The 14,325-nt window shown below is 40.6% G+C and overlaps 1 protein-coding gene across 3 annotated transcripts in view; it reads left to right on the top strand.

Moving 5' to 3' along the window:
- The first annotated feature begins 1,011 nt into the window (after positions 1-1,011).
- Positions 1,012-14,325, top strand: part of VPS13C (vacuolar protein sorting 13 homolog C) — a 101,345-nt gene continuing 88,031 nt past the window's right edge. For 2 of the 3 annotated variants that reach the window (XM_075432015.1, XM_075432017.1), the window contains exons 1-7: positions 1,012-1,158; positions 3,286-3,329; positions 7,211-7,253; positions 8,020-8,115; positions 8,878-8,979; positions 11,407-11,469; positions 13,542-13,598. In XM_075432015.1, the coding sequence (XP_075288130.1) occupies positions 1,059-1,158; positions 3,286-3,329; positions 7,211-7,253; positions 8,020-8,115; positions 8,878-8,979; positions 11,407-11,469; positions 13,542-13,598 (505 nt within the window). In that variant the 5' untranslated portion in view covers positions 1,012-1,058. The remainder of the gene's footprint in view (positions 1,159-3,285; positions 3,330-7,210; positions 7,254-8,019; positions 8,116-8,877; positions 8,980-11,406; positions 11,470-13,541; positions 13,599-14,325) is intronic. The other variant, XM_075432016.1, reaches the window with a different exon arrangement.

Here is a 14,325-nt window from a genome sequence, read left to right as displayed (position 1 = left end):
AATTTGACACATCATTATTTAAATGAGGGTGATCTCATGTGTGTGTCCAGTATTCAAATCAAGCCAAAAGAGATCCAAGCAGCTCCTTGGATTTACCTCAGCAACAGCAAGACGGAGCTTGCAAGCCTGAAACAACGGCCTGCCACAGAACCAGAGGGGTGAGTGCCGCTGACAGACCTTTCCTTCATCAGTTTACTTAAATCTCTTCCTTAAACTGCTTGTGGTTTTGTAACATCTCCTCTCGCTGAGCTCCACGATGTATTTGCACGCCCTTTACAGCAGTACTTGTCTCGCCCTGTGAACAGTCCCTCACTGATCACGTTCATGTGGTCTTGATGTATTTTCGTACATTTTTGAGGTTGAATCCTATTGCTAATACTAATTTCCTTTCTCTGGAGTGCATATTTAGACTGAACATGTCATTTTGAGCTTCAAAGCGCTGTTCCTCCAGGAATAACGGAGCCCCTCTGGGTTCAGAAGGGCTTTATGCAGCTGGTTCGGGATGAGCCCCCGGGATTCACAGACCCCTGCCCCGAGCAACACGCTCTCACCGACCTTCTTGCCTGGACGCGGTCCTGCGCAGCCTGCTGTAGGTGACCTTGCTTTGGCAGGGGATTGGACTGGGTGAACCACAGAGGTCCCTCCCAACCCCCACCATTCTGTGATGCTGTGATTCTCCGCAGCGCTGTGAACCCTGAAACATGGGGGCCCGCCATCGACGTTCTTCCTTGTGTTCCCCTCGCCCGCGAGTTTTCAGGCATGGGAGTGTGCGGCCGACGGCTGGGCTTGGCGGTCTCGTAGGTCTTCTCCCACCTTGACGCTTCCATGACCCGCAGACCGGCCGCGCAGGCAGGACGCGACCATCCCCTACCCCGCCAACCCGTGCTCCGGCCGTCGCCTCAGGAGCCGCGCGCGCAGCCCGCTTCACGCCTGCCGCCACCGCCCCGCCCGCCCGTCACGCGCTGGGCCGCCCCGCCCCGCCCCGTCACGTGACCGACGGCGCCGCGCCCGGCCGCCCCCTCCCCGCCCGGTCCCGGTGGGCCCCGGCTGCCGCCGCCATGGTGCTGGAGTCGGTGGTGGCGGATCTGCTGAACCGCTTCTTAGGCGGCTACGTGGAGAACCTGAACAAGTCCCAGCTCAAGCTGGGCATATGGGGGGGTAAGGAGCCCCTCCCCTCTCCCGGTCCGCCGCGGCGGGGAGCGGGCCCAGCTGGCTGCGGCCCCCGCCGTGAGGGGCGGGCGGTGGGAGCGCCGTCCCCTCAGCGCGGCGAGCAGGCGGGCTGTGGGCTTGAGGCCGAGCTGCGGGGCCGCGGCCCGCCTTCCCCCGTGAGAGACCGTCGGTCGTGCTCGGCCTGCGGCCCCCGCTTCCTCCCCGTGAGGCGCAGCCGGGCCGCTCCGCGGAGCCGCGGCTCTCCCCGGCGGCGGGCGGGGGCTGCGGCCGCTTGGCCCCCGTGAGGCGAGGGTCCGCCCGTGAGGGCAGCGGGGCGGCGGGTTGGGGGGGGGGAGCACGGTCAGGGCCTCCCCCCAGGCGGGGCGGGGGCCCGGGCGCGGCGGTGCCGCGTCGGGGTGCTCTGAGGCAGGAGACTGGGCGCGGGGGAAAAAAACCCCTGTTTTTTCCCTCTCTTTCCTGAGAGCGTGCAGGGTGGGCGCAGGAGCGTGGGGTGGCTCACACGTGGCGGCCCCGGGAGGAGCGAAGGACTTGATTGTGGTGTGGCCGGTGGGGTGCTGGGGGAGCCGTGGTGTGGCCGGTGGGGTGCTGGGGGAGTTGTGGTGTGAGCTGGTGGGGTGCTCAGGGAGCCATGGTGTCACCTGGCGAGGTGCTTGGGGAGCCGTGGGGTGAGCCGGCGGGGTGTTGGGGGAGCCATGGTGTCACCTGGTGAGGTGCTTGGGGAGCCGTGTCTTCCACCTGCTGATATTTATTGGCGTGGATAACATGTGTTGAGCAGAAGGGATTAGCACGTAGCGTGGTGTAGCTATTCTCAGTAAATACAGTAAACGTTTCAGTTTGCTGCCCTGCAGGCATGCAAAAAAACAACAGTTGGAGTACCGTCTAGAGAACTCTGGCTGTTTTAGATGCCTTCGGTACGTAGGGGATGAGTCTTTTCTAGTCGTCTTAATTTTGCTCTTGCCATGGTAGTAAGTGTTTTAATATTCATAAATTATTAATACCTATATTGAAAATGGAGTTCAGCTGTAAGGAACCTGGCATTAAACCACCGAGGGGTATATTATATGTGCTTTCCTCAGATATAATTGAGAGAAGTGATCATGACCCTGTCCTCGGCACTGGTGAGGCCATACCTTGAGTATTGTGTGCAGTTTTGGGCCCCGCACTGCAAGAAGGACACTGAGTTGCTGGAGCATGTCCAGAGAAGGGCAACGAAGCTGGTGAAGGGGCTAGAGCACAAATCTTGAGGAGTGGCTGAGGGAGCTGGGGTTGTTTAATCTGGAGAAGAGGAGGATGAGGGGGGACCTTATCACTCTCTACCTGAAAGGAGGTTGTAGTGAGGCAGGTATTGGTCTCTGCTTCCAAGTAACTAGTGATAGAATGAGAGGAAATGGCCTCAAGTTGTGTCAGGGGAGGTTTAGATTAGATATTAGGACAGACTTCTTCACTGAAAGAGTGGTCAGGCATTGGAATAGGCTGCCCAGGGAAGTGGTGGAGTCCCCATCCCTGGAGGTGTTCAAAAACTGTGTAGATGTGGCACTTCAGGACATGGTTTAGCAGACATGGTGGTGTTGGGCTGACAGTTGGAGTTGATGATTTAGAGGTCTTTTCCAGCCTACGATTCTATGATAATTCTGTGTGCCAGCATTCCCTTTGGAAATCCTATTATGTTGCCTGTGTCAGGAAAAGTTGATGTGTTTGTGAAAATAAGCAAGCGTTGTTGTGGCTCAATGATTGATGATTTTTCTGTTATGTAAAATCATCAACAAGATAGAATTTTCCTAGTCTACGCTTCCTTGGTAGAACTGTAATTATCATGCACAACAAGGTGAATAATAAGAAAGATTCCCTGTTAATATAGGTGTATTTAATAGAGTAGAAACATGCAGGTGTCTAAGTTGGTGATGCTGTTGTAATCTCTTCTACCATGAAACTCTGAATAATCAGTGTTTGATGACACTTACAAATTAGACGTTTATTGCACTATACTATAACTGGAGTAAGGTTTTGAGATTTTAGCCGCATGTACTTGGGGGAGGGTTGCTGTTGTGTTCCTTGTTCCAACTTAGGAAATAGTTCAAGTCACTTGTTCTGTACTTCTCTTTTTCTTCTAAATAGGTAATGTGGCACTAGACAACTTACAGATAAAGGAGAATGCATTAGTAAGTATTCTAATAATTTTAAAATATTTTTTTATGGGTCTAAAGACCAGGTCATAGGATAAAATATTACTTACTGTGGTCTTATGTTATACAGTATGCCTTCTTTACTGCTTATTGGAGGTAAGTCCTTGGTTAGCTGCCTATGATTTTGTTCACGTTACTGGAACAGAGAAAGAAAAGAAGCTGTGGTTGAAAACATTATGTATGCTCCTTCAGCAGAGAAAAATAACTTCCGAGAAGCTAGCGATAGGGTTTTGAAGTAAGTTTCCCAGTGTTTTATGCATACATGCATGTACAACCTGCCCTAGTATTTGAGGCTTGTAATGATAAAACTTTGAATAAGATATTGGTGTGTTTATGTTACCATTTTGGTCATCCAGTACAGCTTAAAGGGTTTAATTTCTGCTGTGACTGCTACTGTATAGTTGCATTTCTGCTAAGACATAGGGTTTTTTCCTCAATTGTATGTCCACGCAGTAGATGTTTGTATGTTTCCAAATGATTTACTAGATCTAATGGGTTTGCATAGGCCTATGTTTTTGTTTTTGTTTTTATTTTTTTAGCTTTGGTGGATTAAATGGATTTTTAAGGCCTCACTCCTGCAAATTGATTGATCTGATTGAAGTTTTCTGAAAGACAGTGATTCCTTTCTCGGTTGGTATGGGGATGAAGGGAGTAAATTTCATCCTTCTACATCAGCTGATGGGATTGAGCTTATGTTTATGACTTGCTGTCTAAATTGATGCTTATTAAAACTGGCAGGCATTGAGACGTGTACTCTCTGAAAGTAAATGTGATTATTCAAATGCTTAATTCTGTTCCTTTTAAAATAGGAAAGCTGGAGTGAAGAAAAACAACACATAACTTGCATTGAGTACTTATATTCTTGTCTAAAAAAAACTTGGCTTGGACTTTTATGTTCTTTAATTGAGCTAATTAACACCTGCACTACTGAGGAAATCTTACTGCAGTCTTTAGTGTGCTTCAAACTTCACTGAAGAGAACTCTTATGTGAATCAAAAACATGTCAGATCTTTGTATGACCTAATCATTGGTTTCCCTTCATTGTTCTGAAGCTTCAGATTTTACCTGCCCATTTCATCCATTGCTGGTAACTTTGTTGTACTTTAAAACTCTTGATACGTTGTATCATTGTAATCTGGTAGTTAAAAAATGGAGGAAGAAAGTGTCACCTGCTTTGTACACGTTTTTCCTTCTTATGATGACAGCAAGGTTGATTATGGTTTTAGCAGGTCTGACTTGCACACATGACTATGCGTTTTTGTGACTGACTGAAAGAGAGCTGAGACAAATTCAAGAACTGAAAACAAGGGATGTTTCTGATTGCTTTGCTATTGCAGTATGTTAGATTTCTGTGCAAAAGTAGTTAAAGGAAAGTTGATATTTAACACCATTCTTAGAGAAGTAGCCTACACATTCTTGAAAAAGAAGGTATTAAAGCAATGTGATACAGTCCAACTTTTTCTTTCTAGTTTGCTGGTCTGCTACTGTCTAGGTTGTTTTTGTTTTCATCTTAAGGCTTTCAACCAGAGAACAACTAGCTTTTACTTTCTGTATATAGATGCAGTGCTTTTCAAATGTAAGAAAAGAAAAAAAGTCCCTAGGAAAAGGGAGAAGAGCAAATAACAACTTTTTTGTTAAAATGGAAGTTTGTCAGACTGCATGAGCTGAAGCCTAAATTTTGACTGCAAATCAAAGAAGAGTAGTGTAAGATTTCCAAAATAAAATTGTGCAAAATGATTTTACAAATTAATTCTTAGGCACCTTGAAAATGTAATCATTTTTTCCCAAAACATGTTAGAGAGAGTTTGCTGACACAAAGTGCTGAAGTGTTATTCTGTGAAATATGAACTTTTATCTTTTGAGACTGTTGTGTTACTTCAGATATAAAAATACAGAAGTATAATGGGGCAGTTGCTATTAATGTTCCTTTTTTACTTCGTTAAAAACTTATAGTAGTGACAGTAGTGAATTCTTTCCGATGGATTTCTTCATCTTGATCCTATTCTTCAATCATAATGGAAAGTGACTGATGACAAACTATGACCTAAGCTCATCAGCAACCTGTTACGTGTTTCTCAACATATATTATTAGTCATTACCATCAAAAAGCTTGAACTCTGAGATTCTTTACTTGTGAATTTGTGTCCAGTTGGTCACTGCTCTTAAAATCTTCAAAGCTAATATTACCTGTTTATTCTTGGTTACATGTATTTTCAATACATCATCTTTTTTCATGTTAACATCAAACCCCAATGCTCTCGCGGCTTTTAATTGATGTTTATCTGTTGTCTTTACTCAACGACTTTAAAACATCTTTAATTTCTAGCCTTTCCTTAATTTTTTTTTCCCCTCTGGAATTTAACCTTCTGAAAACTCATTTTTCAAGGTCAAATTTGTGATCCTATCCTTTCAGCAGGCCACACTGAGCTGGGCCCTCTTAGAATTCAGATGTGGGTCGTAAATGCAGTATTAAATGGGATGGATTTTGTTGCTGGTATCTGCTTCTACATGACTGGTCCTGGCTCTGTCAAAAGCAGAGATCTTTGTTTGCTCTCACAATTTGTTTCAACCTCTGCTTGTCCCAGTTCTTACTACTAAAAACAAAATTTGGAGATCGAACTATTTTAAGTGAGTGTATTTTCTCTTTCTCTCCTGATGTATTTCAATGAAAAATAAAAACTGAGAAGAAAGCTTTCAGTTAAGCTTCAGATTTTTAAGATGCAGCAGCCTGCAGGAAGAAATACTTGGGAGGTGCTGAAGAGCAGTTGTCACCAGGAAGAATTTAAAGCATACGGAAAAGGTTCTAGAACTATGCACTTATGGTCAGAAAAGGGTTAAAATGTTCCATAGCTCTTGCTTTTCTATTGTTTCTTTGAGGTGCTCAGAAAGAACAAGCCATGGAAATACTGTCACTAGTTTAATCGCTTAATTAAAGTTGGTTGATGTTGGGCTCCTAATTACCACTCAGACTGCTTTTTAAAAACTGTGGAAATCTGGCAGAGATGTTAATTTGAATATGAATGTTCTTTTTTGGAACAGCCCTGTTTTTATGCTGTTGGAAAAGTGGTGGTCAAGGTTGTTGTCTAGTACATGCTTTTTATAATCTTTGAGATTAAGACTTGAGGTATTTGAATTGTGGTTGACTTATTTGAAAAGAATACTGAAGTGGAAGATAGTTCTGGAATCTCGATGTTTTAACTTACCTTTTAGATCTTTCCATTTATTTATTTATGTAATTCCTCCTACTTCCTCTTTACTTTGACCCTCTTTTTTTTTTATTTTTGATACTTCTGTAGTTCTTTTTCTTGTGTGCACTATGTAGGAGAAATATGGCATGAGGTTTTAATTGATAGTAATAGTTGTTCATTTGTCACACGTTCCTCATCCTTATGAGCCTATCTTGTTCTTGATGTTTGGCAGGCATTTTATAAAGAACTTGTCAGTTAGTGAGACTTTTTATATGTTTGTAAATACTAAGTGCTATTATCAAAAAGAAAAGACCTGTGTTGCGAATTAATGAGAAAGTAAAATTAAATTCTTGTATATAGATAAAATTTTACGTTCTCGTAACCTTTGGAGTGAGGCATTATCATACTTGTAGGAGAGAATTGCCAGAAATGTTTTTCGGTTTTAAGGCTTTCTGCAAGCCTAACCATATTCGTGGATTCCTGAGTTCATGTGAGTATTGCCAAATAATTAAATCTCTGTCATATGGGGAACTGTTTCTGTTCTGGAACTTCAGTTCTGGGAAAGTAGTTTTAACAGAAGTAAAGATAATTTTGCTCTATAAACCAGCTTATCTTTAAAATACGTGGATCTGTTTAACACTTTATTTTTTTTTTTTTTTTTGTTTATAGAGTGAGCTGGATATACCTTTTAGAATAAAAGTTGGTCAGATAGGTAAGTTTTTGTTTCAGTGTAAGTATTGAAATGGAAATCTTAGTACAGGCCTTAAGGTTAATCCTGCCTTTGAATTTCTTTTATCAAGCTTTCGTAAGTGATCTCTGTATTTGTACTCGCTGTTGAAACAGGCATAGAAGTCTAATGTCACTGAATAAATCACAAAATGTTATCTGGCAAAGCCTGTTTGTGTAACTTTACAGACTGGTATGAAAAACATGTCTGAGAGGTTCTTCCCAGGTACGTGGATGACCAAGGGAACTGTTTAGTATAGGTGGAATCTTTGTGGCTCTTTAAAGGACATGCAAAGAATTTTAAGTAAGGTTCCTGAAACTGGCAAACATGCCAAGGGTTTAGGAACTCTTAGATATATGGATTCTTTTTTTAGAGTTTTATAGGAACTCTTGGATATAAGGGTTCTGAAAAAGCATTGCTTTTTCACATGAAACATTTGTTGGAGATTAATATGTGTTGTATTTCTTCTTCTGCTTCCCTGTGAAAATCGCATTCATCCCAGTGAACTGAACTCCAGTCATGATCTCAAACTGCATCTTCTTGCTTAAATCTGTGGCTTATATTTTCTGTGCATGTATTTTATCACTTCAAGGGCTTTATAAAATGTTTAGGCCCATACAATTTCTCCTTACCTTCTAAGGTGTTTAGGACATCAAGATATAGGGCTAATGCTTTTTGATGCCTGAGGTGTTGTCTGGACGAAGCACAGCATAGATTTTTGTTTTGATGTAACAGTATCTCCTTTGTTTAGATAAACTTACTCTGAAGATTCCTTGGAAGAATCTCTATGGCGAGGCAGTTGTTGCAACTCTAGAAGGCTTATATCTTCTAATAGTTCCTGGAGCAAGTATGTAAAATCTTCAACAACGCGGTTAAATAATGGAAGAGAAAAATATCGAAGGGTACCATGTAATTGAGTATATAATAGCAAGCAGTTCAAGTAAGCTGCCATTTTTACTTGCTGCTCCCTCAGGGAAATTTTTAGACAAATGCTGGCAAATTAGTGGAAGGGGGTGGGAGAAAACAGGACCCATTGCTTTTATGGAAATCGTTGGTTGTATCCATTCCAAGTTAAATTCAACAGCCAGGTTTGCTCTGAAGTGTGCTTATCCTGAATCCACTTTTCTGTCGTGGTTTAGATATTTTGGCTGTTGCATGATGCAGTTCATCTGCTTCTAACCGACAAGAATCAGAAGTAGTAATTCCATTAGAATTAGAGGGGGAAGAGGATCAAAGAACTTGATTAGTTTTCTCTGAAATCAGAACCTCTGGTATGTTAAGAAAACTTGTAAGTTTCTACAGTGTCAAATATATGGGTAGAAGAACTTACAAACCTGCCTTATACTGCACAGACCACACTTAGGGGTCTGAATTTCAATGGATAAGTTCTCCTATGAAGTAATGCTTAAACATTGGTATGATCCTTTTGTCTCTTGCTGTGTAAAAATAACAATTTCAGAGGCTAGATGCAGCTTTCAGCAATTAAACCTAGAATAGCCTTTATCTTAAGGTGTTTTGCAACGTCATGTTGAATATGGTGTGCATTGCTTGATTATGCATTTATGTAATGTGAAATTTAGGATTAAAGCTGTCCTGACTTGGGTTACAGGTATGAAATATGATGCAGAGAAGGAAGAAAAATATTTACAGGATAATAAACAAAAGGAACTGGCAAGAATTGAGGAAGCCTTGCAGAAATCAGCAGAAAAAGGTACTGAGTTAATAATACAAATCTCAATTGGAATTTGAGGACGTAGACTGTGCTATGAAAGAAAAGTCCTGTTTTGTGATCGATTTGATAAACTTTGTTTTTTCAAGTGTCAAGTTAATCTTACTACAGTTCTTTGAAAAGCGTTTTTCCTCTAAAGCTTGGAAAAAGTGTTATTTGTTTTGTTTACTGTTCATATCTCCAGTCAGCTTCTGTTGGAAATGGGAATTTGATAATGTGATATGTCTTGTTTTTCTTTTTTTTTCTTTCTTCAAGCTCTAGGGGAACATGACCAAAGATAGAAACCACATTGCGTGAGGCTAATGTTGTTATCTTGCTCTAGAGCTTCAGTAATAGATGCTTTAATAGTGTGTTTTAGAGGTGCATGTGACAGGTTGCTCTTTGCTTGAAGGAAACTTGAAGGAAAGTGGTAAGGTTTGTAAATTTTTACTTCAATAATAATGATTTTGTTTCAATTTCTGCTGTCCTTTCATGATGTACTACGTTTTGACTGCTTTGAGAAATGAGACTCTCTTGTGCAGGAAATAATTCATGACACAAGAAAACAATTGAACATGAATATAGGAAACCTTACTTAAACTTTTGATCTAGGTCATTACAAAATTTTAAACTTTCAATTATGTGTTAAGATAATTAGTCTTTTCAGTCCAGTTAACCTGATTTGTGAGTTTTGGGGGTTGTTTGTGTTGTTGTTTTGTTGTAACAAAAATCTTTAACAAACATGGTATAAATTAGGCTTGTTTGGACAGAAGCCAAACTCAGAACCAATGACAGGTAACTACATATGGTAGAGGAAAAAGTTATCCCTGAATTTTTTGTCTGAAGTGAGAGCTGTTTGTTGGATGGTATAATGGTTCTCAAGATGTATCTGTGGGATGCCTGTAATGCTGCAAGTCATTTGCCTTGGAAAAGTTACTGAAAGTGAAATGATGCTGAGAACACTTAGAAAAAGATAATTTGGTTGTAATCTCTTTGCTTATTTAATTTTTCCAGTTACAGGATTCTCTGCTGCCTTGTTTTGCTAGTTTGAAGTGTACATTCGCAGTTGCCTTCAAACAGCAATCTGGCAATCTGTTTACAGTGGAGACAGAAGCCTTGCTTTCTTGTCTTTAGCATGCCAGAAACTGCATGAGAGCTGAGACAACTTCAGTGAATGAATTTTGCAGCCATTAAGTCACACTGGGGCAAAGGAGTGTTCATAGAGGTTTAACCTTGCTTACGTAGGACTTGGATATTGTAAAGCAGCAGTGTTTCGGCCGTTGTTCTTTGCACCGCTAGCAATGGGATAAAGGGACAGTATAACAGGAACAATTTAAACCCAATTCTGGAACTTCATGTAGTGAAGAGTGAGTCTGTACACCTGCAACAATCATCTTTCTGTTTTCAAGAAACTTGCTACACCCACCATTTTTAAGGCTTTTGGAAAAAAAAAAAACCAACCATAAAAATGCTATCTCAATAGCTCAACTCCTAATATAAATAGCTAGAATTAGATTTAGTCATGTTTTGCGGTTTTAAACGCTCAGCCTTGTGAAGGAAAAGCTAGAGGAACGTTGAAATCGGATTATTTTAAACTGGAGTTATCCTATCCGTCATACTGCAGCATGGTCCTTATAGGTGGGTCACTTCTGACTTGAGAGATTCTATGATCATATCTCAGTGGTAACTGTTCCTGTTTCTGATGTTGTACTAGAGTATTGTAATCAGGAGGACACGTGTAGTTCTTGCATGAGCGGAGAGCTTGCTTTTGCTAGATACAGAAGCCTTAAGGCCCAAGTTGCTCTGCTGCACCATGAACTTCTAAGAAATTCGGTTCTTTCTGTAGACTTCTAAGAGCACACAATAGCTGGTGAAAATATAGGAAATGTATTGAATAGGAAGTTGTCAGGCTATGTGAATTCTTGGATGTATTTGCTTTTCGGATTAGTAAACAACTTACCTGAGTGTGTTTAGAGTCTTGGTTCAGTACTTGCATTTATTTGAGTCTTTTAGTCCTGGGGACTTTTTCTTTAGTCATGCTATTCAAATATTGAGTAAAATGGTCGTGTCACTGTTTGGTTAGCATAGTGCGATGGGGAAGTGATAACAAGCTCTGCTGATAGAAGCTGATGAAACATTGTTTTCCATTTTCTAAGCTATTAAAATCTGCAGTATCAAAACTCATATATGGAGACCAAAGCTTGCAGCTCTTGTCTTTTGATGGTTATAAGTACAATGAAAATTGCAAAATTTGCCTGTGTAGATAATCTTTGAAACTAGATAGTCTGAAGTGACTCTGGCTGTCAGATACTGTAATGGAAGTACTAATGTGTCATACGAGTTTTATGAACTTAACATTAAATCAGGAGCTGATTTCCTTCTTTTAAACAAAATGCATTTTTTTGGTTATTTGCTGCCATGTGGACCAAGGCACTCATTCACCAGATTCCTTGTATGGGTTGGAGAGTCTGATTTACAAGGACACCAAGTCTGGTGGGTATGCATGGTTACATTTTGCACATGCATGATGGGTATGCAGCTTCCATTTTTAAACACCCCCCCCAAAGCAGCCAAATGTAGAAATGAAAAAACGATACTTGTTTGGTAAGCATCCACATATTGGTGGTTCAAGAAATAAGATTTTAATGACTATGGATTCAAGTGGAAACTTGCAATGACTAGTCCTGTCTTAATTGAGTGGCTGTTCAGGAAGACTAAGAGACCACTTAGAAAGACTTCCATCAGCCATGTTGAACTCGAGAATGTTATGAAATGCTGGCAGCATTCTACTGTAGCTTTAAAACACCGTCTTTAGGTGTTTTGAGAATAGAAGGCAATTACCCTTACTTAAAGTGTCTGGGCTTAAGATACTAGAATTTCAGGCTGTCTTGAAACTGTGGACAGCCTGGTTCTGTTTATTTGGATTGCTCTCAAGTTAGGCAATGAAATGGGTTCCACTGAAATTCAGAGGAACTGCTATTACATTGTACCTGCTGTTTTTATCTTCCTGAACCAGGTTTTCAGAAATTTGTTCTTAGCCAAAACTACTTAGTAGGCTTTTACCTGAGCGCAGGTTTGGAATGAGCTTAAAATCGCACATTTAGTTTCTCCATAGTAATTGATGCGGGTAATCAAGAGGAAAATCATGTTGCCTTAGTTTTGTCATACATGGGAGTGAAAGCCTGAGAACTTCAAATTCAACAGTAAGTGAAGGAAGCTGTCTTTTTAAAATACCATTTGTAGAGGATTTCTTGTACTGTTAGAAGGAACTGTCTATAAGAAAATATTATTTCTGTTTGGTGTAGTTTTTCCTTTCTATTATTTGTAGTGTGATCACCTTACCTGCCAGACAGGTTGAAATCTTAGCAGGCACTTTGTCCTCCTTTGTTTGAACAGGCATGCAAGTGATAAAGCTGTTCCCAGAGGTAATAGTTCCCCAGAGTTAAATACACTGTTGCGCTTGCTTCCTGCTTGCTTTATTGGGGCACATTCTGCTCATGCTACAACCTCTTTAAGTTAAGCACAGGCAGCCCTATTTCCAAGTTCTTTTCCCCTATATGGCCAGAGAGGGGAAAGAAGCAATGCATCTCACCAAACTGGTTTGTCTTTTGAAGCGTGGAAAAATGAACATTAATTCATGAAATGGTTGTGATTGTGTGGTCGTAATTTGTGTGTATGTAATCAACTTTCATATAAAGCTTTTAAAGAGTCATCATTTTTGTGTGCCTTTTTTGGCAGTTACTGGTATCGTTCTTTCAGATTTCTTTCATACCATACAGTTGATTAGCATGACAGTCATATTGAAAAGTGCTCTTTGGGTTTCCACGTACATCTCTAATACCTTAACTTGGAAGTTATGCCCTTGTATGCTAGAAGCCTATTCTCGATTTAAACTTCTGTGTTTTTTTTCAGGAAGTGTATGTTATTAACTGTTCAGTTATGATAATTTTGCCTTTGCCTGAGGTCATTAAATAAAAACCAAACACTTGGATTACAGGAACACTTATTCACCAGGGTTTCTAATAAGTAGTTGTGGCTGGTTTTAGCTCTCTTTTGTACATAAGTGATCTGGAATTAAGTTATGCAATGCACCCATGAAGAAGTCTGGGTATGTATTTGCTGAGAAACCCGGTGATTCTTTGTTGGGACATTACGTAAGGAATATATAGATGTTGAGTTAGATGCCTTGACCTTACAATTGACAGGACGATTAATCCAGTAGAACTTTTGATACTTAATCGAAAGTTTTTTTACAGGCTGCTTAGTTTACTTGGGCTTTGAACTTCAATGACTTTTAAAAAAAATGGGGGGGGGGCAGTGTGGACAGGAAGACGCAAGGCTTCAGTTGCTTCCCTGAAAGTGAATAAGGCTCTCCACTATGACAATTAGCTGATTGCTGCCATAACAGACCTGAGATTCTTTAAAAGCTTTTATGACACCTTCCTAAAACATTCTGCTCTAAGACAAGCTAAATTTTCTTCCGTCTTTTCTTATGCTTTCTTACGTTTCTGCTTTGCTAACTCGAATTTTATCCTTTTCCCCCAAAATTGCTTTCATTGAAAAAGGACGTAAGCGTAGAAAGTATAAAAAGCGTTTTAAGAGACACTTTAAAGGCCAAAAAGGTGGGTAAAAGTTATGGCTTTTAACTTTTTTGAAGAGTATTTTTTTGCTTTCTGTTTGGATTAGTTTTCCTTAGGCTTGAATATACATCCACTGATAGCTTTTTTCTCCTGTTTGAAAAAGAGGATGCAAGTTAGAGAGTGCTCTTTTTTTTGTCATTTATTCATTCTCTGTATCAAATAACGCTGAAGAGTTCTTGTTTCTACTTGGATAGTTGTGGCTGTGTCTTCAACTTTAGCTATCTGTAGCATTTCCAACAAAAATGTATGTATTTGGTAGACTGATTAGTGGCACTTCACTGTAACTGTTGGAAAAACTGCATGTGGAAGAGATATCTGTTGGTCTAATTTTTGTCATATTCCAGTAACAGCTATGTAAGGTAAATCCCATACTATACTGATGACATAGCAGTAAATAGTCTTTTTCAACACCTTACAGCTTCTGTTCTGAACAGCTAGCATAGTGTTATGACTGTATTTTGGCAGCAATGTGATGGATGTTTTTCCCCAAGAGGATAATCATTGTCTAGAAGTACTAAACCATGCAGCTCTTCAGTATTAGCATGTGATGAAGGATGGATTGCCGTATCCCATGTTGTTGTATTGTTACGTATTTGATCTTGGAGGAAGTTGCAGCATAGACCTGTAATTGGAGTAAAAACTTTGTGGGGACCCTAGATAAGCTTAGTAAGGTATCAAACACTTGTTGCTGGTAGTTGCATCTGGCTGG

This window comes from Opisthocomus hoazin, chromosome 10 (assembly GCF_030867145.1).
Source record: "Opisthocomus hoazin isolate bOpiHoa1 chromosome 10, bOpiHoa1.hap1, whole genome shotgun sequence".
Taxonomy (NCBI): domain Eukaryota; kingdom Metazoa; phylum Chordata; class Aves; order Opisthocomiformes; family Opisthocomidae; genus Opisthocomus; species Opisthocomus hoazin.
Note: the sequence above shows the minus strand (reverse complement) of the source record. Positions and strands in the feature narration are given on the sequence as shown.